The sequence below is a fragment of the Plectropomus leopardus genome, chromosome 1 (assembly GCF_026936395.1).
Source record: "Plectropomus leopardus strain MGB_pleo_1.0 chromosome 1, ASM2693639v1, whole genome shotgun sequence".
Taxonomy (NCBI): domain Eukaryota; kingdom Metazoa; phylum Chordata; class Actinopteri; order Perciformes; family Serranidae; genus Plectropomus; species Plectropomus leopardus.
The window spans coordinates 6,520,967-6,546,295 of NC_142176.1; the positions used below are offsets into that span (position 1 = coordinate 6,520,967).

Below are 25,329 nucleotides of genomic sequence, written 5' to 3' on the forward strand. Positions count from 1 at the left end.
GTTTTTTTTTTTAAATGTGTAATACAGAATAGAGATTATTGCTGTGATGTAGTAAGTGTAGTATTGGAGTTTCGATCTGAAAGTAAAATTTAATGGGCATTGATCAGCATTACTTACTTTGTCAGCTGTCCATTTCCTGTGCTTACCTATCCTCACTGACTCATTGTCCTTGGTTATTGTTGAGCAGAAGCAGCTCGTGGCGCAGAAGATTCACATTGAGGAGAACGAGGACAGAGACACAGGGCTGGAGCAGAGACACTACAAAGAGGATGCAGACTGTGTAATGGCTAAGGTCCCACTGGGGGACCTGGACCTGTATGATGGCACTTATATCTCATTGGAAAGCAAAGACATTAGGTAAGTTCTCAAAAAAAAAAAGAAAAGACAAAGTCACTGCCAATATTCTTTTTATCTCATGTTTTTGTAAAGTGGTTAAGGCATCTTTAAATTGTACCAGTGCCTCTATGATTATAATGAATTTGTCATCTTATACAATTTTTCTGCTCTCTTCCTATAGCCCTGAAGACTACGTGGATTCCCGGTCAGCTCTGCCCCCAGATCTAGAAAAGCCTGACTGTGCAAAAGCGTTTGATCTACCTTATAGTATCCATGCTTTTCAGCATCTCAGGGTGAGTCGAGGCCAAATTTGTCAATAGTTTCATCAGAGTGGAAAAAGATGGGGATGACTGCTATCAATGTGTACAAGAGCCTGACTGATATATTGGTCAGTGGATGTTGTAAGTTGATATTGGCCCATCACAAGTAAAGTAAAATAGAATGATCAAATTCCCAGAGTTAACTGGTTCAGTGCACTGATTTAATTTTTGACAAAAAAGCATTTATAGTCTAACTATAGAATTTCCTGCCTTCATTGCATTATATTTGTCACAAATATTTGATAACCATATCTGAGGCATACTTGCATTGCATAATTGCATATTTTTTTACTCCCCAATATTGGTGTCTAGTGTCGATCTAGTGTCGGTTGGGCTCTAATATGTACCATCTAAGTTGCTTTCTCTCAAAAGAAGATGTTTATGGTGGCGTACTTATACTAACAAAGTACTCACTGAGTGAAGAAAGTATGCTGTTACTTTGTGTTTAGGTACTCTCTACTTTCATATTAATGCTGAATTGAAACTTGTTTGTCACAGATGTTTAACATAACATGTATTGTTTAAATAAGACTTCAGAATTTTACTCATTACATTTTATCAGCTTGTTGGGAGTGTTAAATTTGACATTGCTGATATTTTACAGCAATGCTATTTTCACAGTTTCAGTGGAAAATCATTTGATCAGTGTAAGAAAGGGAAACATACAGGAGAAAATAATATACCACCAGATATGGTTATGAAGATTGTTATGAAGAACGGATGTAAGCATTTTGACTTGTTGTTGGTATTGCAGATTTTTCTTATTAATCAGTGAGCTAAAAGCAAAAGCAGTCTTATTTTGATCAGTTCTGGCACAGGATTATTGAAGCATCAGCTGCTCAGTTGATGAGAAATTTAAGCCTGGACAGAGATAAAGATCAAACATGACATGGCCATTTTCTAAAGAAGACTTTGCAGATTTATGAAGACCGAAGTTGGAGTTTCTCAAATAGGGAAGCCCAGCCAACCTTATCAAACAAAATGCAACATTGTAATTATCTTCAGTAACGACCCTAAGAGCTTAATGGGAAATGCAGTCTAGACTGGAGGCAGCTCTGTGTCAGTCTGATAATTCAGAACTCAAAAGAAAAAGAGCTCAGGGGAAAGCTGATTTTGTTTCTTGACAAAAAATATCTATTCAGTTTATCATCAAGCATGTTTGTACAATATTTAAATGTTGCTCTTTTTTTGGGACATTTATATTCTCTCACCATTTCAGCAATAAAAAATTGGAGATATGCAAATCACTGTAATCTCTGGATCTCAAAAATAACTTGATTGTATCTTAAAGTTGCATTCAAGTCAAACTTATAAATGAGGCCTTTAGGTAAAGATTAAAGTGCAGTGGAGTTTTTGTGGGCAAGTAGTAATAAATAAAGTTGCTGTTTTGTTACATTCAGAGTGTAAAACCCTTATCACTGCAAAAGATTTCATTTAGTCACTGATTTATTGTCTTTACTTTCGTTATCAGGTTAAGAATCCAGTGGGCAGTCACCATTACATCACATTTATTTGTATATAATATCAGAGACATTTAAAGTGTGTGCTTTGGAAGTTAGTCGGCTGTTTCTATGGATGTAAAATACTTCAGAAGTTAAGTTTGCCCACTTTCAAGTGGAATCATTTGTGCACTGCTTATTATGAACACTACAGAGAGTAGCCTTTGTGTTTGACTGATCACATGCTAAAAGTAACTTTCTCCCTCAATCTGTCCATTCCAGGGTGTGCAGGAGAGGGCAAACTTGACCTCCCCGCTGATTTCCAAGGAGGATCCCATTTTTAGTTCATTGTCTCATAAGATGGGCCGCAGTGTTGATGAGGTGGGCCATCGCATCCATCAAGGGTTACTGAGGGTAAGGTCTACTAGTATAACTTTGCGTCACACAATTGTACAAATATTAAGACCTTTTGCTTTCTCCTGTGCTCTGTCTTCCTTTTTTTGACAAAAGCCTTTTTATTTTATATTTTTTAGAACTCTTACACTAACAGGTTCCCGCTTACCCTTAAAAAGTCATTAAGAATTAAGGGCATTAAAATATTTGTTTTAAAAATATTGCCCTAATTGGTATTAAACTGTCTTGAATCAATCATTCAGAAGAAACTAAGACATGGGACGTTGGATTTTAGGAATATTTTTTCTAGTGTTGCATTTTAAAATCTCAAATAAATTGGCAACATCTATTTTTTTTTAATAATTTACCAAATACCTCTGGCATCAACAACAGCAGATCAGGATAGTAATTTTGTTCCCAGCTAGGACCATTAGAGTAGCAGACCCATTGTCTGCTAGCTAGCAGTCACTGTACCCTGGATGTCAGAAGTGCCAACAAACAGCTGGTATTTCCCAAAAAGTCTTACAATAAACATTTGGGAAAACTCCCTAAGTTTAAGTAATTGATGTTGGGATTTTTTTTGTTTGTTTGTTTTTTAAGATTTTGATTATTGTAATATCATAAATATAAATTCCAAGTGGCTTTAAAAAGTCTTTAAAAAAACTTAAATCTAACTTATCTTTAGCTATAGCAGCCCTGGTAAAACACATATCTGTTAATGGGGAGCAGACCACTATTTTTATTGTCTTGCCAGGGTTCATACAAGGTACTTGAGTTGTTTGAGTGCTTGAATTTGACACTCAGAAATTTAAATGCTGGAATACCTTTAAATTCAGAGATTTTTATGTTGGTGTTTAAAAAAGTTCTTGAATATAATTGAGAGGAAAAGAGAAGGAAAAATGATTTTATGAAATGTTTTAAACCAGAAAGCAGAGAATTGCCATGCTTGTAATTTTTTTTCTTATGCCGTATGAGCGACATGAGCTTTTAGCGTCAACAGATTGGCAAACTCCAGTAGATAGCTGACTCAAGGATGTTTTGCTGACCTGCAAAACACTCACAGCAGTGAGTACGGTGTCAGGCATTAGCGCGATGTTGAGCTTTGTCGCTCACATGCCCAAGTAATAATAAAAAATTAATCAATAATTAATAAGATTTAGAGCCTGGTAGCATGTTTGCTCAATTAACACATTTGCACAATTCCTTTGCAGCCAATGGTTGTTTGGAGAAAACAATATCATCCTTGGAAAAAGTGCTTGAATGTCCTTGCATTTGACTTTCCCCCATCTGTATGGACACTGGCTTATGTACATAGGTGTTTTTGTACGTTTGTATTTATTTACTGTCTTTTTAGTCAGCATCAGGTAATCTGTGTGGTGTTGATGGGGTAATGACAACAGACATTGCAACAATAGTCATTGTCAGGACAAGCACAGACACATTGAGAGTGCCAGCAAGCCAGCCCAATTAGACATATGAATAAGATCCATTGTTCAATGCAGAAAAAGTATGTTGGGGGAAAAAAGATTCTAACTGTACGCAGATACTCCTTCGAAGTAATGAAAGTGTGCTTGTGCACGTCTTTATGATTGTGTGTTGCAGAACTCATCTTCCTGGGTGCTGTATAACATGGCGTCTTTTTACTGGCGTATGAAGAACGAGCCTCAAAAGGCCGTGGACTGTGTTGTGCGTGCTCTGCATTTCTCCCCAAGGTACTGTTGGGCCGGTCGAAGGCCACTGCAATAGTATACTGTTTATTGCACAAGACTGTTAACAAATGTTCACATTCTCATAGTGTGTGTGTGTGTGTGTGTGTGTGTGTGTGTGTGTGTGTGTGTGTGTGTGTGTGTGTGTGTGTGTGTGTGTTTTGTACCTACAGGCAGCACAAGGATGTAGCTCTGGTCAACATGGCCAACATCCTGCACCGCGCCCATTTCTCAGCAGACGCAGCTATTCTTGCCCACGCTGCCCTGGACCTTACGTCAGATCTGTTCACAAGCCACTACACCTTAGGCAACATTTATGCTGTGAGTAGAGACAAATCACTTCACTGCAGGAGATACTTGTATTTAAACCACAGACTTAGCACATGGTTAACCATTTAGTGAGTTAGGTTAACAAGACCACAGCTGTTTCCTCTGCAATTTGTCAGACAGTCTCTTGCAGAAGCATGCATGCGTTTCAAAATAGTTTGCAGACTTGTGGGGGGATACATGTGTTTGGGAAGCAGTGATCATATGACTAGTAAAATAACACATGGATCATACTACACATATTGTGTGAGAGTTTGTTAACAGGTCTTTTGATAGGGTTTACTCTTGTTAATCATGGTCCCCAATAAATCAATATAAACAACAAAGTTTAGATTAGAATTTATCTGTGTTCTTTCTTTCCTACTGTTGGTACAGTAGTTTACAGGATAGTGTACCGAAATTGGTGGCAAACACACCGATAGAGACTTTTGCTATCACACCATCTGGAGTCGAGTTTCAGGGTTCCCAAAACACAAGTGAGACAGAATTCAGCTGTCAGAATTTTCTTTTCTTGTAGGTCAGTGTATATATAAAGGTTAAAAGCAGGATTTCTGCAGTTCCTTGAAAGTAAATTCAATTTTATAATATTAGGCCTTAAAAAGTCTTTTAATACTCTTGAATTTGCATTTGTGACGTCTTTATTGCTACATCCATTTTATCTAATTTTGTTTATCCAACTTTTTTTTCTATCAAAATGAATGAAGGTCTTCTGCATGCAAGTCCACATTTCTGATGTTATAATACTTCACACTCACCTGTTGGTAAAATGTAGGTTAACCTTACTCATTCTTACACCCATGTTCATCAAAAAAAACCACCCCCACATGGGACCACATGTTTTTCCCACTACTTCCCATTATAACTACTTGCAGTGCTTAAATATGAAAAATATAATTCTATCTGAAATGTGGATAAAAAATATCAAAAAAGTCTTAAAGACATAACATTTAAATGTAAATGTAGACATCCTGCAATGTCTTCTGAGTGTAAAAGGTACAGAGAATTGCCATCCAAGACCCATAAATAACAAGATTTTTATAGCTGTATAGGGACTTAATTAAACCAACTGCATCTTACTGAACTCATATCTGCGTAACACTTGTTTTTGAGTCCCCAAAGCTTTCTACCAGTGTGTAGTGAGGCAAGGCAGCTTTATTTGTGTAGCACATTTCATATAACAGGGCAATTCAAAGTGCTTTACAGAGCAATAAAATATAAGAACATAAAAAAGCATACAGATTTACAATAAAAGAGTAAAGAGATAAGATATAAAAGGCAAAACTAATTACTAAATGATTTAAAAATAATTAAATAAAAAGCACAAGTACTCTGTAAATAAACTGTATTGAGTGTGTTTAGTTTTTTAAATTTTTGTTACAGCATGATTTTTACAAGGAACAAATCTTTTTTTTTAAATTTCTGCTGTATCCATGATTTGTCTATCTCTTGTATCGCTCTCTGACCAGATGCTTGGGGAATACAACCACTCAGTGCTGTGTTACGAGCAGGCACTGCAGGCCCAGCCAGGCTTTGAGCAGGCCCTGAGGAGGAAACATGCTGTGCTCTGTCAGCAAAAGCTGGAGCAACGCCTGGAAGCTCAGCACAGGTAGGGAAGCAGTAACACATACACATGTATGTGTAAGATAATTACTATGATATCTATAGTACATTTTCAGACATGTCCCACTGTGTGCTACTGTGACACATCAATAATAGCAAACTTTTAGCTTACCAACCTACAGGGTTCCCACGGTCATGGGAAACAGGGAAAAGTCATGGAATTTCACAATCACATTTTCCAGGCCTGGAAAAGTCATGGAATCAGTAAAAATAATTGAAAGTTTTGGAAAAGTCATGGGATTTTGTTGTGTATAATTAAATTTTTTCAATAATCTTCCATGGATAACCTTCCATGTAATGTGACATAACAACAAATTAATTTTCTGTAGCTGGCAACGTAATGTAGCTCTAATATGCGTCGATGTGTGACAGTTTTTTCCCTTTTTTGTAGCGGTTAGCAGTTTAGAGTAACTGGGCCTGCCTACCACATTTCTGTTTGAACAAGGATTGGTTTGTGTACAATTCCAGGAAAATATTTAAATATCAATATCAATATAGGGTTTTTTTTTGTGATAACCGTAAAACTGAAACACTTTACCCTGTAGGGAAATTTTCTTTGAACCCCATGGTCACAGTATGTAAGTTAAAGTAAAAAAAAATCCCCTAAGTTGGCAGAGAGCCAGTGTTTTACTCCTGAATGCAGAGTGGATTTTGTGCAGATACCGAACCTTAACATACTGTAGGTCTTTTGGGTTGTTGGAAGATCATGTGATAAGTTTTATTTCCCCTCCATGCCATTCTACCTTTCATATCCCCCTTCCTCATTTTTATTATATTTTTAGATCCCTGCAGCGGACACTGAATGAACTGAAGGAGTATCAGAAGCAGCATGACCACTACCTTCGCCAGCAGGAGGCACTGGACAAACACAAGCTGCTGCAGGAAGAGCAGATCCTGCGCAACATTATCCATGAGACCCAGATGGCCAAAGAAGCCCAACTTGGTAAGACGCCATGCACATGGAACTGAAATCACTTAAAACAATCATGAAGTGTGCACAGTGTTTATTCCTTTTTTGGATTTTGTATAGAGAGATAAAATATACACTTAACTGAAGGAAAGCTAATTGTTTTAGTGGGTCAAGTTGAGTTTTGCTGGATGGGATTTAGCATGTTTTATAGCAGATAAATGCAGATATTGATAATTATGAAAAAGAAATGAGATGATCAGACAGATGCTCTACAATAAATTCACATGATTCAGTGTAGAGAAAGGTAAACTTTAACCACTGGCTTCACAGAGCAAAAGTAGCAATGCTGTAGAGCCAAGATAAATGTGATCATATGGAACTCATACATGGCAGTAAGTATGCCCTCTGTGTAGATTATTTGAAAAGATGTTACAGTAATCTAGCTTTGATGTTCATGCATATTGCTACTGTATATACACATGCACTGATTTGGCAGTGTGGAGTAGCACCTGAGTATTTTGTGTCATACGGTCTCAAGGGAACCATCAGATGTGTCGGCTGGGTCAGCAGCAGCGCAGCCTCTACTGTCCCTTTGACTTGCCTGTGCGCTATCACCGTGGCGATCTGTTTGAGCATGTCCACTATGTCCAAGTGAGTCTTTGAGAAATTACAATGTACTTGGTGATATGATATATTATAATTTTTCCTGCATTGCACATATTTGATTTCATTATAAAAAAGAACCTGTTTTTGTTTCGGTGGATATTTATCGATGAAAGCAAACAAACAGAAGAACATTATCCATTAGATAATGATCCTTTAGTTTCTCAGTTCTTTATGATTCTGTCTGTGTTCATAGTTTGGGGAGGAGGTGTCAGTGGCATCCAGCGTGGCACTTGTGTCCGAGCGTAACTCAAACCAGACGGCAGCCAGCCCCCAGCTTCATCCCTCTGTGTCCGGAGACCAGGACCCTGCTGCTGCCCTCTGGGGCAGCCGTCAGGATTACACCCAGGCAAGACAGAGAATGGCATTTGATAGTTTTTTGTTTGTTTGTTTTTTTTGTGTATATATGTAGTGAGAGCAAAGTGTGTTCTTGCTTCAGGACATACAGAGAATGTTGTGGCCTCAGAGGACTGAGTGTGCCAGTGAGTACCCAAGTGTTCCCCCTGCTCAACTGCTACCAACCTACTACCTTCCACCTGAAACACAGGGTCTCAGGTCAGTACACGTTCCTGAATACGGGTAACATGTGGGTACATAGTGGCTGCATCGCTGTGTTCCAACGGCATCTGAAAATACAAACTTTTGAAACCAGGTTCCAGACTGTAATCTTATGAAAACGCAACCCTTTCTGTCACCGTGTAAACTGACAATGCATGGATCCTGTGAGAACGGTGACATCATGGCCACACTTTACGCAGGCACGTGGTGTTCTTCTATGGTGTTTCATTACAAAGTCACACCGCCAAATACAGGCCTGGCATGCATACTGCAGTGTTTTCGGTTGTTTTTGCTGATCTGTGTACACAAGGATCGTTCTGACAATGTTATCATATGAAAGCAGAGTTTTTTTAGAATGACATGGGAAGACTTTTGTTTTTAGTAGGGCTGTTCTCATCCAAAGATTTGCAACAAATGTACCACATACAAATGACTTAAGAGTGAAATATGTGTAATTATGTGTTTTCAGCCCAGTGGCAACTCTCCTCTATGGGAGCAGCAGTCCTCCTCCGACGGTAGCTCTGCCAAACTGTGATCCCATCCCACAACCATATCCAGCCCTCCTGCCTGCCTCACTGGACTGGCCTCTGGAAGAAAAGGAGCTGCCAGATCCCTCTGCCTCCCAGGTATCTGTCTGCCTCTTTATTTATATGTTTGTGTGTGATTTGAATAGGAAAAAAATGGAAATGGATTCATGCCATGCGTGGCTGGTTTACGGAATTAGTCTTTACGCTGTATGTCTGTGTTTGTGAATGAGCATTGTCTAAGGTAGGTAGATCTGTGCAGAGAAGTACCAAATCGTTAATACTTCTGTGTTTGATTACAGATACTGCAGTTACGTAGTGGAGGATGGACCCTGGAGCAGATTGGCTCCAGAATATCTGAAGCTATGAAACAAGTAAGAGGGCTCCTCATTCCTCTGTTTTTGTAGCACAGTAATGAATCTCACTGCCCAGTGTGAAATGCTTGCAAGTGTACTTCTGTAGAGGGCTGAAAATTACATCTTTTTTTCCTACGTAGTGACTTAATGCCAATCTAGCTTTTAAGTATAAATGTCCCAAACACATTTTTTGGCCTACTGATGAAGTTGTTAGGGCTACAAAAACACTCAGTCCCTACGTTGTAGTACAGTAGTGTTACAGAGTGATGCCTTCTGTACCTTCATAAATGCTCTTTGGCAGAGTACAGACACCGGCTTGCAAAGAGCACACCAACACAACAACAGCCAAGTCTTATTTTGGCCCTCACCCACAGAATTAATGTTCATTAGCAAAAGCTGACATGAACGGCTGCCGGCGACGTTTGTCATTTTAACCTGCGAAAAAGACATTCATCTGGCTAAAACTGAGAGGCGTCCTCTCGCATGCTTTGCACACTGCTCTGTGCTAATGAGAAAGGCGAGACGACAGATTTGTTTTCTGTAGGGGTTTAGCAAATTGTGTCATCCCAGGTTTTAGAACTGAGTCAATCATTGGTGCAACAAAATAATGTTTTACTGTGTAATTTTATCTTGCATATGGAGTGAAATGCTCGCACTGTGGATCCTGGCTGACAGTGAACTTAGATGCAACACTAGCAGGCTCAAGTGGACAAAACACGTAATACATTTTAGTAAAAAAAAAAAAAAAAAAAAAAGGATTGGATTTTGTTCGATCAGCTTATTTTAGCTGATAAAGATCCATTAAAATATGCCAGAAACAGCCCTGATTCGAGACTTAAAATTGACATTTTTATCCTTTAATAAAGCAGTGCTCACACTCTCAAACTAGTGTTGACATAGTGAAAAAAAAGTCCTTAATACATCTCAAAATTGAGAATATGATTAGGAATCACTTAATACCTCTAAACTTCTCCTTCTGCTGTAGTCTGAACTCATCTTAAGTCATTCATTTTCAAAGCTAACAGAAGTTTGTTTGTACATATAGGCCACTATACCCCGCTCGCAGGTCTACAATGAGGCAGCTCTATTCTGGCGGGCCAAAGGCAACGGTAGCCGTGCCCTGCAGTGCCTGCGCCAAGTGTTGAGCTCAGCCCCACCTTCCCACCGCCTGGTGTCCCTCACCAATGCCGCCAACCTGCTGCTACACTACAGCTTGACCACCCACGCACAAACACTGTTGGAGCAAGCATTGGCTCTCAATGCATCAGAGGTAAAAATACACATATTGGTACATCACCTGCCAGGTTTTACCCTCTTAGAGTTGCACATTAACACTTTGTAGTTTTCGCTACTTTATTAGGTTTATGTTTGTTGGCAAAGCCATACAGTTCCTTTAGATAGTCTCATGACTTTAACATAGTATACAACTGTCACTGGTATTGGCTTACCGGTTCTGATTAAACCTTACCAATAACATTGTAGATATGACCCTCTTCTTGTGCTTGTGCTCTGTGTGTCAGTTTAAAGAGTTTTATCCATCTGGTTAGCCCAAAAACACTCAAGTTTTGCCATTACACCACGCATGCATGAGATCACATCTATGTTGGATCTCACAGGTTGGAGGGACAAATTGAAAATTTTAGGTTGAAATTAAAATTGCATATGGAGTAAGGATAGCATCGCTGGCTTGAATGATAATAAAATAGAATTGTTGGATAATTTGTTTTTGAATCACCAGCATATGCATTTATTTTAGCCTAATATGATGTGTCTTGAACAACGTGTACTCGGTCCAAATTCACTACCAGCACTACAAGTTGGTACAAAAGACACTCTGCCCTGAATACCATCTGAGCAACATTTGACATCATGCCAAAACTACGTGTATCTTTTAATGACCATTTAGATTAGTTTAGATTAATTGATATGGACATCACAGTAGCATTAGAAATGTACATTTATGCACAAGAACTAGATGAACTGTGTTTATTAGTTGCAGCAAAACGTTAGTTTGCAATACCTGTCCACAGGAGGATTAACCAAAAAAAAGAATGTTAAAAATAAAAGAAAATGCATCTGCAAGTACATACACGTCTACAATCCATACACAGAAATACATCCACACAAAGTACCAAATACTGGTGTTTCTTTTATAGTCATGATTTAATACCGCCAATAAAAACAATAAAATTGGGTTGCATTTTCAATTCAGTTGTCTTAATTGACCTTTGAGTTTTATTGAGTTTTAGGCACCCAGTAGTATATTGTGTCGAGCTACAAAGCACTCATCATATCAAGTTGATTCCAGAAACATGAATATGAATTTGGTCCTCTTTAGTGTTAGAGCACAAGTGTGTGGCCGAAAAATGTACAGGACCTGCAAGAAGCTATTGAGTCAGCGTGCACTAAAATCGATAGGGGAAAATATCCAACATCCTGTTAAATAAAGCCTAGGAACAAACTTGTAGAGGTAAAAACAGGTGTCTATACAAGGCATGTTGATTTACCAATTCAGGAACCGTAGATAGAATGTCTGTAAAATCAGAAGCTGCTAAATGTCCTAAGGAATGCTAATATGTTAATATATGACTCATCATTGTCATTCGAGGACGTACATATACAGTAACTGCTTAAGCTGAGTCAGTTTTCATGCATGTTACCCATCAGCTAATGTTCCCCTGTTTTGTTTTGCTTTCCTCGCTCAGCCCCACACCCTGCTCAGCCTGGTGAGTGTGCAGTTGGCCCAGGGCAACGTGACAGGTGCTCTGGCCTTGTTCCGCCACATCCTGGTTACGGCCCTCTCCTCCTCCTCCTCCTTCTCGTCCTTCGCTGGCTGTGAACAGTGTCGCACCAGCCTACCACTGCTGCGCTGTCTGCAGTTCTACCCCTTCCTTTATAACCTTTCACACCGGCAGCCCTGCTCAGGTAAGTTAATCAAACACACATGTAGACTTACATTACTCTCTCTCTCATTGGTATATATTTTTTCATAGAATTGTACTATTTAAAATGGTACAATTCTAGCACCAAGTTTCCAAACATTGGCATTAATCTGAGAATATGATTTAGATATTGGGAGACACTGTTAGGGAGCAAAACCCGAGTAAAGGGTATCTTTTAAAGATACTTTTAAAGAACTTAAAAAGTAGGTTTTTGTGTGTTTTTTTAGGGTCAAACAATGCCATCATCTATACACAAATCTCCGTTGATAAATCTTGCCGTGCTTAACAAACACGTTAGGCAAGAATAAGCATTATTTATATGGAAAAAATGTGGTCAAAAGTAGTGTAACTGTGTTTGGGAAAACATTTTTTTATGAATACATTCAAATGTGTAAAAATAATTTTGTTTAAAAAAATAATAAATGTGAAAAAAATATATCAACAGTTGCAGCCACAAGCTCACAGCAAATAAGGCCCGCCTCCCTGGCTCCATTATTGGATGTTAAAATGATGTTCCTGATAGGATAGTCAAATGAGATGTTAATCTGGGCATCTTTATTGCTATTCAGGAGGAATGTGAAAAGTGGGACAAAAGTCAAGTCAATTTTATTTATAAAGCCCATTATCACAAAACACAGTTTTGCTCAGAGGGCTTTACAGCATATGACATCCCTCTGTCCTTAGACCCTCACATCATCTAAGGAAAAACTCCCAAAAAAACCCTGTAGCAGGGGAAAAAATGGTAGAAACCTGATGTGGGATCCCTCTTCAGGACAGACAGACGTGCAATAGATGTTGTAAATACCAATTAAATTACAATAATGACAAAGAGGAAAGAGAGAGAGAAAGAGGGAGGGGTCGAGATGCAACAGCAATAACGGTAACAATAGCATGTCATATAACAATAGTGACAGGTGTAAAATTACTAAATGCGCTCTATGATAGCATGTGATGTTACATGCGTATAGTGATAGTGGAGGCATGACTAATAATAATGGCAGTAGAAGGTTGCGTCAAGCAGAATTATGGCATCTGTGCAACCAAGGCCCATGACACAGTGCAGCTTCAGACAGGACCACAGCAACAGCAAAACCAAGACCAAGATGAAGGCGAGCCGGATATCAATGCAGCCACAGCATGAGCACTGCCAAAGGCAGGGTCACAGCACCAGCACAGCTATCACCACGATCAGGCGCAGCCAAGGTTGCAGCCAGGGTCCAGGAAAACTGGGAGCATGAGTGCTCCGGAGGGGCGACCAAGTTAGTGTAATGCAGTAACTAGCCTAACTACAGGCTGAGCCAGCCCTAATTATAAGCTTTATCAAAGAGAAAGGTCTTAAGGCTACCCTTAAAAGTGGAGACGGTGTCTGCCTCTGAACTTTTTCCGCTGCACAGATGTGCAACTGCAAATCTTTTTTTATAGTTTAAATCTTTGTGCAAATCTTAATACCCTCACACCTTGGAAATTATTTTGCAAAACTTTTTTTTTTTTTCCAAAAAATGTCATGCCTAGTTACAGATCTAACGATTTCAAAAATAAGTATTTGTTCGACATTTTTACAAATTCAAAAATTCTAATTTATTTTATCAATAATGTTATTCAGTATTTACACATTTGAACGCACATGTAAGCATACTAAATGCTTTCACGCATTCAGAAATGATCATACATACCTACAATACTTTTGACCCTAATTTATTTATTTTATTGCTATATTTTTCAAATCTGAGCTGTAGCACAAAAATAGCTGTCTAACAGAGGGATGGACTGTTAAGAGAAATTAAGCCTTGACTTCATAGAAAACAACAAATTCATACATTGCAGTCACTTGTCAACCTATTATTTCATCTCTAAAGTTGTATATAGTTTCATTTAGTGCAAGATATTATGAAAAATTATCAGTACCGTGTGATGTGAAATGTTGGTACTAATCTTTGTAAATCTGATGGTATTTATTAAAGATGGATGAGTCTAAATTATTGTTCTGTTTACAAAATAACTCTCTTAAAAAAAAATTCTTTCTAAGGCTGAAGACTAACCCAATATGATAGTTTTTGCTAAATTGTCCAACTCCAGGAACTGCTTGTGTCGAGCTGAAAATTAGCTGCAGGCTTAAAAGGCCCTCATGTACTGTGCGCTCGGACAGGTTTTGCACTTGTTTTTTGATCTTAAGCCCAGAAACCCCGTCATGTTGTCTCTTGAAGCTGAAGAGTACTTTTGAGAAACAAGTAGTATGTTGCGCCTTCTGATGTGAACAGAGACGGCATCTTCTTCTTTATTCATATCAGTGGGAGTGAAGAGAAAAGTGCTTTGAAGTGGGGAAATTTTGCTACTCAATAATTTAGGCTACAGAAAATAGCCAATGCCAAATTTAGAAGGGTCTATATTTTACTCTCCAAAGCTAAATATTGCTCCCTTAAAACACGCTGAGTACACAAGGTCACAAAAGCACTTATGAAACACACACCCACCTCAAGTTAGGGTAAAGGTTTAAATACAATATATACACACAAACCTTTCACATGGTACAGCTCATATTTGCAACAGTTCCTCCCACATGGTTGATACTGTATTGCTACAGTCAAGCAAACAGTAATAATTTGAGCTGTTAAAACATCATACATAGCTTTAGCTCCACAGCCCAACATTACTGCAAGAAAAACATTTTCAAGAGAAAAATCAATTTTATTTTTATATTTTGTTTTTTTCCCTCTTATCGTCTCATGTCAACATGAACTGTACAAAAATAATGCCGAAAATAATATTCTGTTTGAGTTATAGTGGAACTATAAAGAGGAACATTCCCCAAAATGTCAGGAAGCAGCACAGCTACAGAACAGTCCCTAAGTAACAGCTCTGTTGTGATCTCTGCATATTTACATGTTGTTCTGCTTGTTGTTGGAAGGAATCAAACATCAGATATCAGTTTATTCTTTAAGCATAACCAAGCTGGAAACTCACTACACCTGAACTCAAACCATGTCCAACGTGTCCTCTTATCTCATCCTCTCATTATGTCCCCGTCACACACACACAGAGCAGAAGGAGGGAGGGGGTAGACAGCGGTTGCTTACACCGGTGTTCAGCGGTTACTGTAAGCAGCGAGCAAGGTAATAAATGACAGTATCAGGGCTGGATCAAGACATTTTGGTGTCCTAGAGGAGATTAAGATCACCTGAAGGCCAATAAGAGCGGAGCGGACATTCAGAGACACCGACAGAAGGAGACAGAGAGCGGAGCGACACCCGCGGAGAATCTGAGCGGAGCAGGCACTGGCAGAGAAACCGGCAGAAAATGAGAGCGGAGTGACACTGGTGGAGAATAAATAAATAAATAAATAAATAAATAAAACCAGAAATGACCTTGAAAAAGTCCTTTAAAATTAATATCAACTTTCTAATTCAATTTAAATTTGTAGTTCTTAAAATTATGAATATAGTTTGTCCCTAGCTTTTTTCTTTATTTCCTGGTTTATTTTTTTCCTAGTTTTTTATATATATATATATATATATATATATATATATATATTTTTTTTTTTTTTTTTTTAAATAAAATAATTTGTGAAAAATTAATTACCAAGTTGCTTATTGCCTTTTTTCCCATGTTTTTGAAAGAAATTGCACCAATTTTCAAAGGGCTCAAAGGTTTGTGTGTGAAAGGCATCTGAATGCAGCACAAGAAAAGTGATGTCAATCCAGGTTTCAAAGGGTTAAATGTTGCAGTATAAAAGAGTAAAATAATACTTGGCTGTCACAAGGCCATCCATGGCGTCCCTAGCACACATACAGCTGTTTCGTGCTCTTAAATGATGTCTAGTAATGAAGTTCACAGATCTAATGTCTTCTGGCAATAGCCATAGTTTCCAAGCTCAAGAAAATCTGAGCTTTGCTAGAGTAAATTAAGACTGTGAGTGCAGTCAGCAGTGTAGAGAGAGAGAAGCTGAAGAGGGACTCAATTGTTTGTTCCAAAAAAACAAACACAGTTGCTGTGTCTCGAAATATAAAATGCATCACTTTCTGTCCAGGAGAGAATTTTTCTCTCAAGGAAGAGAGAGAGCGAAAGCTTTTATGATCTGACTTGAACCAGAGTAATAATAGAACCCGTATTTGTAAAGAAAAAGTTAAGCGTAATTTAAGTCAAATTACTGTCAATAATAATTATGTTCAAGTGTCAATATATTCCTGATGCTCAAATGTTCATTGTTAAAAAACTGCAAGCAGAGTTCCCACAGGTCCTTTAAATCCTGAAGTATTTTTAATTTGAGGGGGAAAAAATTTAAGGCTTTGTATATTTCTGATAATAAACATGGGTCGTTGAAAGTACTTAAATGTATATATTTTAGCAAGAAGAGTAATTAAAGTTGTTTTTTTTATTTAAATTTTGTAATTATGGTAAGTTCTGCTGCCTGCATGTATTTCCTCTGCAGTTGCGTTATGTTTCAAGCACCACCTGCCACCACCTTCACAGTTCGATTGAAAAGTGTTCACACATTCGAGCCTCTTTCTCTTTTTATCGGTGTCTGGAAAGCCTGATAGTTTTCATTATAAAAAAAAAGTAGTGTTGTAACAGTAATTAACCTTGATCAGTGTCTTAAACTATAACATGTTGGATCCTTGCATTTGAAAGAATTGGGCTTGGAAAGACTGACTTGGAAAGACTTTGAATTTAATCATAAGAGCATGTATAAACCCTGTGGGAGTATACATGAACATTGTGTGAGTGAGGGCACAGTTAACATTCTGTTTGTCCCCTCTTTTAATCAGTTTTTTAATTCATGTATTTATTTGTTTCAATGCTAGCTGATACATTTCTGCTGCAAAGCTACTGTCAGGCTATGGTTTTGGATAGTAAGTGTGCTGAAAGTTAACTTGTTTTGATCCAGAAGGTGCTGCCTGCATGGCTGATAAAGACCTTGGTATACAGCTGGAGGAGTGGGAGGGCAGCGAAGAGAAGCAGGACACACCGACTATCTCTGCCATGGAGGACTCCCTGCTCTTTGAGAGTAAGAATATAATTTATATACAGTGGCAATATGAAACAATCAGTGTACTGCATGTAACATAAATAAGATGTTAGTCACAAACTTCCTTATAAGAATAATTTCAAAGACTGCAAACATGACTTTTTGATAATATAGACATCAAAATGCCACTGAGAATTACACTACATCAGTGAGAAAAATACATTTATTAGACTCTAAAGAGTGATTCTGTCCTGGTCAGTAAGTGAAGTGCACTTGTAGCTCAAAGCAACGCTAATTTGTTCTTTCATTTCTCTCACCTGTTACTCCTCACACTTCAGAGGTTATCTTGGACAGCAATGGCTCGGGTGAGGCGGCTGGACAGCAGCGAGCTTCTCCCTCTGCCTCTGCTAAAATGGCCACCCCGTTTGGTGGTGGGGGAGTAGAAGGGGAGGAGGAGTGGCAGTTGAAGGAGGACCTGATGGGAGCTTTTGAGGGAGCGCTGGATGTTGGAGGCAAACGAGGGGACCTGCGAGGTATCCGGGTGCTAAAGAACGACCGTGTCATGGGTGCCCGTGCCGGTGGTGGGCCCTGCTTCGGAAACTGCGAGGATGACGAGGGAGCTGAGTGGGTAAGTGAGCGTACTGGTCCTTTTTACGACAGAAAATTATGTTTGAGTTATAATCGCCAATGTCTGTGAGATGGTGGTACCAAACTGAATGTGAGTGCCTTGTATTCTTTTCTTTTTTAAATCAGATCACCTTCCAGGTAAAGCGGGTCAGAAAGGCTAAGGTGGACGGGACAGAGAGTGTTGCTAGCTCTGATGACGGGCAGAACGGGGAGTCACTGCCTGGAGGACACTCTGTCTTGGAGATAAGTGGGCCAACCATCCCGTCACCTGGCCCTTCAGGTACCACTTACACTTGCATTATTCTTTTTACAGAAAAAGCACTGAGGTGCTGGACTTCACCCAACTGATAGAGATGTCTATGTGTTTTTTCTGTTTTTGGGGGCAGGCCGCTGGAGGGACTATACAAGTCTTGGCTGGCCAGGGCCAGAGGAGTGCCAGCGGACACGAAGGGTAGACCTCACCACTGTAGCGAGCACCTGGTTGGCAGTTTCTGCCAAGAACATTGAGTAAGACTCTCACTTACATGGTCACATTTTTATCTCATGTTGCATTATACAGGGTCCCGTGGATCCTTAAAAAGTCTTTGAATAGATTAATCTGAAAATAAGGACGTAGTTGGCATTAGAATGCTGTAAATCTGTGTTTCTCTTAAAAATGCCAAGAGAAGGATGTAAAAGAGGATTTTTTGGAATGTTTTTTCTGATGATGTATTGCAAAAGCTCAAAATATTGGGTAACTTGGAAAAAAAAAATAATTTACTGAATGCCTTAACTCTGCTCTTGCCTTAACATAGTGAAAAAGTCATGTTTTTTGTCATAATAAATATTTGGCAACATTTTCCCATATCTTTTGTAATTGATGTTGGTTGGTCTTCAGTGTCCTTACGAGTGGCATTAAAAAGGCCTTGAAAAGTCCTAAATCCCTCTTTCTTTAAGCTCTAGGAACCCTGAATTTAACAAATATTACACTGTGTGTTGTATGACAGTGAATCTAGTTGGCACTGCTAGTGTTATTTTTTTGCTCACAGAACTGGAGAAATAATATCCACAAAAGCTTTAAATATCATAGAAATGTGTCGACTGTTTTTAGCAAATACCTCAGTCGTTTAGAAATAGAAAACAGGAAAACAAGAGGAAAAGAAAACATTGCTGCTTCATTGACAGTCTTGCATCACAGCATCAACAACTGAAATTCAGTAAATACAGTGTTTAGTCTTATGTTTGATTTTCCACTCTCTGTGTCTTTTCAGCATCACAGAGCACATAGACTTTGCCACCCCACTCCAGGAGCCAGCCGCTGAACCTTTATGCAATGCCAACCTAGCTGCCAGTATGCACACCCTCGACCACCTGGCAGGGGTGGCCAATCGCGCCGCTATCCACTACACTGGAGAGAGCCAACTGCGTGAGGTGGGCTAAAGCCGAAGACATAGATGCTCTTTATACTCCTTCTTTTCTATATCTAAATTGTAGGAGTTTAAAAAATATACAGTTCCACTAACAGATAGAGTGTGGTACTGTTCATATTCAAACCAATACTGGTACCTGGAATTTGCTTTTGTCCTGTAATTACAAAAACGTCATTTCAGTCGTTAGAAATAAGTCCAAACTTCCCATTTTCAAGTTTTTGTTTATTTAAACTACTTTTACACTACACACAAAATAAAACCCCTCATTATTTCCCTCTCCACTTCCAAACCCGTCCGCACAACTATAAAATTAGGAGTGCGACTTTACGTTTTTGGGTTTCAAAACAGGTGCTCTTTGGATCCAATGATAAATATGACCAAAAAGGGAGGGAGTGATTAGACTTGTAATTTGTTTTGTCAGTTAGTCAGAACCAAAAACTACCAAGGCACACTGTTTTGCAAAAGTTAAAAACCCTAAAACACCTATACAGTTCATCTCACAGTCTTCATCAGGGCACCCGTCCCCACGACCTCAGTCACCAAGTCATAGCGTGAGAGCACTGTTGTTTCTGTTAGTAGAGGCACAGCTAATTGTAGTAGAGAGGTAGTGAAGAAGTAGTGTTAAATTGGGTATCAGCTTCATGTTTATGTGCGTATTGTTAAAAAAAAATACAATTAAATTGTAAATAAACACTTCTGGTTGCGGTAATGCCAGTTAGAGGCAGCTGAGACACGAGCCTGCACAGAGTCACTGCAGACAGCTGAAGACTAAGAAGAGAGCGAATCGGTCTAGACACAAACCATGTTGCCCTGGCTAGCTTTGCAACTTGCATCACAAATATTGCAGCGAGCGTTGACTGTGTCAAGTTTTGAAAAGTGTGAGCACACCTGTGAATGCTTTCAGCGCATCCTTACCCTGACACTGTGACTTGAGCAAGCTGCAGGGGTGATGTAGACTTGCGCTCTCTTTTTCTCGCAAGTCTCAGTCAGATGGGCTGTCAGGTACCAAGATTTGGCACCGATTTATATAATGTGAATCGGTATTCTGAAGTAGCGATGTAATTCAGTCGGTATCCTTGAAAGTACTGAGTGTAAACGACCAAGGTTTAACAGCCAAAGCAGCATGGATTGATTCAAAGAATATGCAACAGGTGTAGATGCATGCTCAAGTTTAGTTCTAAGGATTTGAAACTCTGGAAAATCCTTTACTGTACTAATGATTGACAGTAAGGAAATATCAATTTTTAGGTAATTCTCTAACGTGCGTCTTTTCTTGCCCTCACTGCAGGTCCTGCAGAACCTCGGTAAAGACAAGTTCTCCCCTCAGTCTTTTGAGCAGGTGGGAACACGCATTGCTAAAGTACTGGAGAAGGTAAGAGTTCTCACTGGTCCTAAAGGCAAACTATTGCCTGTTTGTAAAGTGTCATCTGATAAAATAAATCAGATGACACTTTACTTTGTGTGCAATCTAAAAACACATTTAGTGGCATAAATACTTGCTCATGAGTGTACTCTTTTAAGTTCTGCTTTCAGTGCTATTCAAAATATCCTCTGTGCTTACCTCCAAAACTAATCTGACAAAGAAAAACACTCATTTTTTTGTACTGAAACTCGAATGGTTCTGTTTTCTTCATTTGTCCTTAGACTTTTCTAATTTAGGTATTTCAGAAAAGTAAAAATCACAGCCATTAAAGACAAGGGTTTTTCTCAACCAGGAAACTGGTAAAATGCAGGGCACCTGGTGGCTCAGTGGATAGAGCAGCGCCCCATGTGCAGAGGATGTGTCCTCACTGCAGCGGCCGCGGGTTCAAGTCCAGCCTTGGCTTTTTACTGCATGTCTCCCCCTCTATCTCTACCCCTTTTACACTCACACTGTCCTATCGATTAAAGGCAATAAAAGCCCCCAAAAATAATCTTTGAAACTGGTAAAATGCCAAGAAGTAGATTGAGGTAAAAGAAGAAATACATAAATATAAACGTGCATATGCATATTATTTGTTCTGTGTTGTGGTTATGTAAAAAGAATAAAAGATGCAATTGCCGGACAAAACATATTAGTCAATGATATGAACTGAGTGTCATAATTTAACAATAACACCCAGCCACTGCAACACTGTTACCAATTACTTTAGATGTGAATTGTCCTTCTATCCCCTCCTAATCCCCGACTGCAGAATCAGACATCATGGGTTTTATCCAGCATGGCTGCACTGTACTGGAGGGTCAAAGGTCAAGGCAAGAGGGCCATCGACTGCCTGCGACAGGCCCTCAACTACGCCCCCCATCACATGAAGGCAAGTTAAACATCAACTGTTCCCAAAAGTTAAAACACCTGTGGTTCGTTCCATGAAGCATCTGAAGTTTTTCTGGGAAGGATTTCTCTTAATTCCTACTTATTTTTCCTGAATTAAGAAAATATTTAAACAGAGTGGCAACAAACATCTTAAACAGCTTCCTGTGTTAATAAAAGAACTAAGCTGTTAAATGTTCCAAATTTGCCTCAATAAAGTAAAACCGCCCCATGATATTTTGTATTGGTTAATAGAAATTATTGTCTTTGAACATTAAAAATGGTTCGTAAAATCCAGAAACAACGGGAAAGAAGACCAAATTGGACTGAGGAAAAAAAGCTCACACAACCTGTGATTAAATAAATCTGATAAATTGTCAAGTAGTGTGTCCATACAATTGTTCCTTTACAGAAACACTGTGTTTTGTTTTCCTTGAGGAAAACAAACTCACACCTGTGATGCATAACTGATTATTACTTGAATCATCATCCTCATGTTGTGTTTTTATCTTAAGTATTTAGGGAAATATCCTAAGGACAGGACTTAATGTGAATTTGCGCAACTCATTTACTCCGAGGAAACCTTGAAGAGGTTAAAAGTTCTTTTTAAGGGAAATCTCAAATTAAGATTCATCATGCAACTGGCCACTACTTCTTTTATGGAACAAATAATGGTCTTAAACATGAAAATATATTGAAACTATAATGTTTTTTTCTCTTGAATTGTGAACTAGGATGTGCCCCTTATCAGCCTCGCCAACATCTTCCAGAACGCTCGGCTTTGGGAGGACGCTCTCACAGTCGCCCGTATGGCAGTAGAAATCGCCCCGCACTTTGTTGTTAACCATTTTACCCTCGCCAACGTCTATATAGCAATGGTAAGGACTGCAGGTTGCAGCATTTTTGTTTCTGTTTGTTATGTGCTTGCTTGTAGGGACATGACCCACTGCTCAGCTCCTTGCATTTAATAACTTCAATTTAAAATTCTGAATTAATGAAGCAGAGATGCAAGTCATGTGCCCTCACAGCGACGTTTTTGTCGTGTTTGTTGATGTTAGGAGGAGTTTGAGAAAGCCATGCGCTGGTACGAGTCTACTTTGAAGCTGCAGCCCGAGTTCGCCCCCGCCAAAGATCGACTGAGAACCATCCAGTGTTACCTGCTCACCAAGAGGGAACGCCGTCAGCCCTGAACCACTGAACCATCTGATCCCAGCAGTACCCCAACAGTCACACACACACACACACCACATAACAGTCACTCACACACACACACACACTCATCTTTGAACCACAGATAAGTAGCACAAAATAAAAGTGTAAGAAACTATCATGTGGTTAAAGGTGAGGTATCAAGATTCATATCCAGTAGATTCTGTTATTAAACTCCCCAAAGAATTAGGTTTGAAACGCCACAGAGTACAACTGTAGATAATTTTGCCCCAAAACGTATGTGTCAAACGCAGGGCCTCTTGTTGTCGAACACTCAAGAAGTAACGATTGTCAGACTTTTTTTCTAGGTTTGCTTAATTTACAAAAATGGAAAGGGGATTAAAATCGAATACGGTTTGCAAAATCTGGTTAATTCTTCTGCAATATTCAGATTTCATGCTAATTGGAAGAAAAGCTCACATTCTTTAAGGCATTTTTGCATTTCAGTATGAGGTGTTGGCATCTGGGAGGTTCTCAAAGATAATAACAAACTGCAGCCTGCAGATGGCGCCATGTTTTCATGTAACTTAATTGGAAATTTTAAATGAAAAGGATGTTTTACAGTATTTGCTTCTTTCTGAAATAGTAAGAAATGGGCCTCTCAACTCAGAGGTTAAAGGAGTTTGAATTGAGTATATGCCCTCACTATTTCTGCTTCTTAAAATGGATGGGAATTCTCAGTTTTTGCACTTTTTTTTCTATATCATTCCTATTTATATGGGACCTACAAACTGTTTGATTTGAGGTAATTTAAATACAAAAGAGAGAAAGTGAAATATGCTATTACATTTGCTTTTTAACTTATGGAAATCATAAGGCAGAAAAAGGATTTGCCGTTGACCATCATAAAAAAAAAATTAAAAAAGTGGAATCTGTATTAAATGTACAGTATTAAAGGCAGTGTGTGGATTTCATTAGCTAATTTCTCTGCGTTTCTCTTCTTTGTCTCTTTGGGAAATAAAATGTATTTAGCACTCCTAAAAAAGTATGAGCTGACCAATGTGCTTTACAAACGTAGGCAGCACAACAACAGAGCAGACAACAAAATCATGTAAATACCAGGCAGAGACCAAGATAAAATCATAAAAAATGCAAAAACTGGCAAAGAACTGTTAGAGGAGGCCAATAAGTGTTGGTGATTTAAGTACGTTCAAAAACCAAAGAAAAGGGGTGGGCCTCGAGCCTTTAGTTTAATTGGAGTTGTCAATCTCAGCCCAAGCCTGATGGATCCCGACAGATCCCGAAAAACCTCACGGTTCGGGATGAAACTGATTGATAAATACACAAATATAAAAAAAAGTGTTCATTTAGAATTATCTATTAAAAATGTAAATCCAGCATACATTATAGACATATATTAATTGTGTGATTGATGTAACCTCCTGCTGCTTCAGCACCAGACTGCAGCTCCTTCTTTGCTGGCGGGTAAATTCAGTGTGGAGAGTCGGTGATCTGCCGAGCTGGTCTGGTTTCAGTTTGAGACGCACGTGGCTCGCACCGCCACACAGCCGGTGTGTCCCAGGCATCCAAAGGCAACTAGTGCTTTGTAAGGGTGTCAAGTTTGGCTGGGCTCAGCATTTTAAGTGATGATCTCGGAGGAGTTGGGTTTGGGCTTCAACTCACAGGCGTCTGTTCGTTTCATGCCATTTTTTCGACCCGTTGGGAACTCTGTGACTTGGTAGAAGGTGTGGATCGGATTTGATGGAGCAATTTGTTCCACAAGCCCTTTTTTACACAACAATTGCACTTTAGAGCTGCAGCTAAGTCCCATCCTTATGCCTCATCTGCGGTTTTCCAAACAACAGAGGCAGCACGATTTTAGACAGCGTGCCATCATCGTGGAACCAAAAGAGGTGTGACCGTTGTAACGTATAATACACAGCCTCCGCCTCTTGTATGAGATATAATATACTGTACATGTCAGCAACTATTTACAAACAAAAACATGCCAATAACTAGCATTTAACATCTCTTTTTATGGCAGCTGATACGGTTCTTTCCAGGAGCTCCCGAATCCCATTGTTCTCTCAGTTTGTGGACATTTCAGGCTGCTTTTGTTCTTCTTTGAGTTAGCTGCTAACCACTACTAGTTGCATTTTGTAACATAACAAGTCCTGCCCATGGTCCCATCCTGCTTACGGTCCTCTTTATACAGAGATGTTTTTTTGCGCTGTTACTACCATCTATAGTAGCTTAAATGTGCAACAAATTTATCTCACCCTCCGTGATCATACTTTTTTCTATAGATCGAAGAGGGGGCATAACGGAGCGACATTCCCGCCTTCAACAGGCAGCATAAAAGGGGCCACTGACAGCGGCCGTGACTGAGAAGGCATGGTAGCGTTGCCCCTCAGCTTCCACAGAGCACAAGTGACGACTTGAAGTGACTAGTCCGAAGACCTGAGTCACCTGGGTAGGATTTAAAAGGTCAGATAGGAGCCAATCTGTGAAGTGCTTTATAGATAAATAGCAAAGATTATTTTTTCACAGTCTTGGAGTGATTAAAAACCAACTGTTGGGACTCCTTGAGGCTTAAATTAAACTGTAGACATTGTAGCATTTCCCCATTAACACTACAGCGACACTAAATGAGTCATTGCTTTCAAACTGCTGTTACACGGATGACTGGAGCCTCTTTTCTGGTTAACATTTTCAAACTGGCCTAATGGTGGCACTGTCCACCCTTTTTTTAAGACACACTCCTTTTATCAACTCCTGCAGTCTCTCCCTCGCTCTG

General features: G+C 39.2%; 1 protein-coding gene across 4 annotated transcripts in view; it reads left to right on the plus strand.

Moving 5' to 3' along the window:
- ttc17 (tetratricopeptide repeat domain 17) overlaps positions 1-23,514 on the plus strand; it is a 36,732-nt gene extending 13,218 nt beyond the window's left edge. For 3 of the 4 annotated variants that reach the window (XM_088090438.1, XM_088090396.1, XM_042490701.2), the window contains 23 exons: positions 188-357; positions 518-629; positions 2,378-2,509; positions 4,091-4,200; positions 4,368-4,515; positions 5,988-6,127; positions 6,924-7,084; positions 7,590-7,702; positions 7,911-8,063; positions 8,154-8,269; positions 8,742-8,898; positions 9,099-9,170; positions 10,198-10,422; positions 11,858-12,077; positions 16,977-17,096; positions 17,396-17,685; positions 17,811-17,964; positions 18,071-18,191; positions 18,935-19,094; positions 20,382-20,465; positions 21,268-21,387; positions 22,118-22,261; positions 22,442-23,514. In XM_088090438.1, the coding sequence (XP_087946564.1) occupies positions 188-357; positions 518-629; positions 2,378-2,509; positions 4,091-4,200; positions 4,368-4,515; positions 5,988-6,127; positions 6,924-7,084; positions 7,590-7,702; positions 7,911-8,063; positions 8,154-8,269; positions 8,742-8,898; positions 9,099-9,170; positions 10,198-10,422; positions 11,858-12,077; positions 16,977-17,096; positions 17,396-17,685; positions 17,811-17,964; positions 18,071-18,191; positions 18,935-19,094; positions 20,382-20,465; positions 21,268-21,387; positions 22,118-22,261; positions 22,442-22,573 (3,354 nt within the window). In that variant the 3' untranslated portion in view covers positions 22,574-23,514. The remainder of the gene's footprint in view (positions 1-187; positions 358-517; positions 630-2,377; positions 2,510-4,090; positions 4,201-4,367; positions 4,516-5,987; positions 6,128-6,923; positions 7,085-7,589; positions 7,703-7,910; positions 8,064-8,153; positions 8,270-8,741; positions 8,899-9,098; positions 9,171-10,197; positions 10,423-11,857; positions 12,078-16,976; positions 17,097-17,395; positions 17,686-17,810; positions 17,965-18,070; positions 18,192-18,934; positions 19,095-20,381; positions 20,466-21,267; positions 21,388-22,117; positions 22,262-22,441) is intronic. The other variant, XM_042490709.2, reaches the window with a different exon arrangement.
- Positions 23,515-25,329: the final 1,815 nt, after the last annotated feature.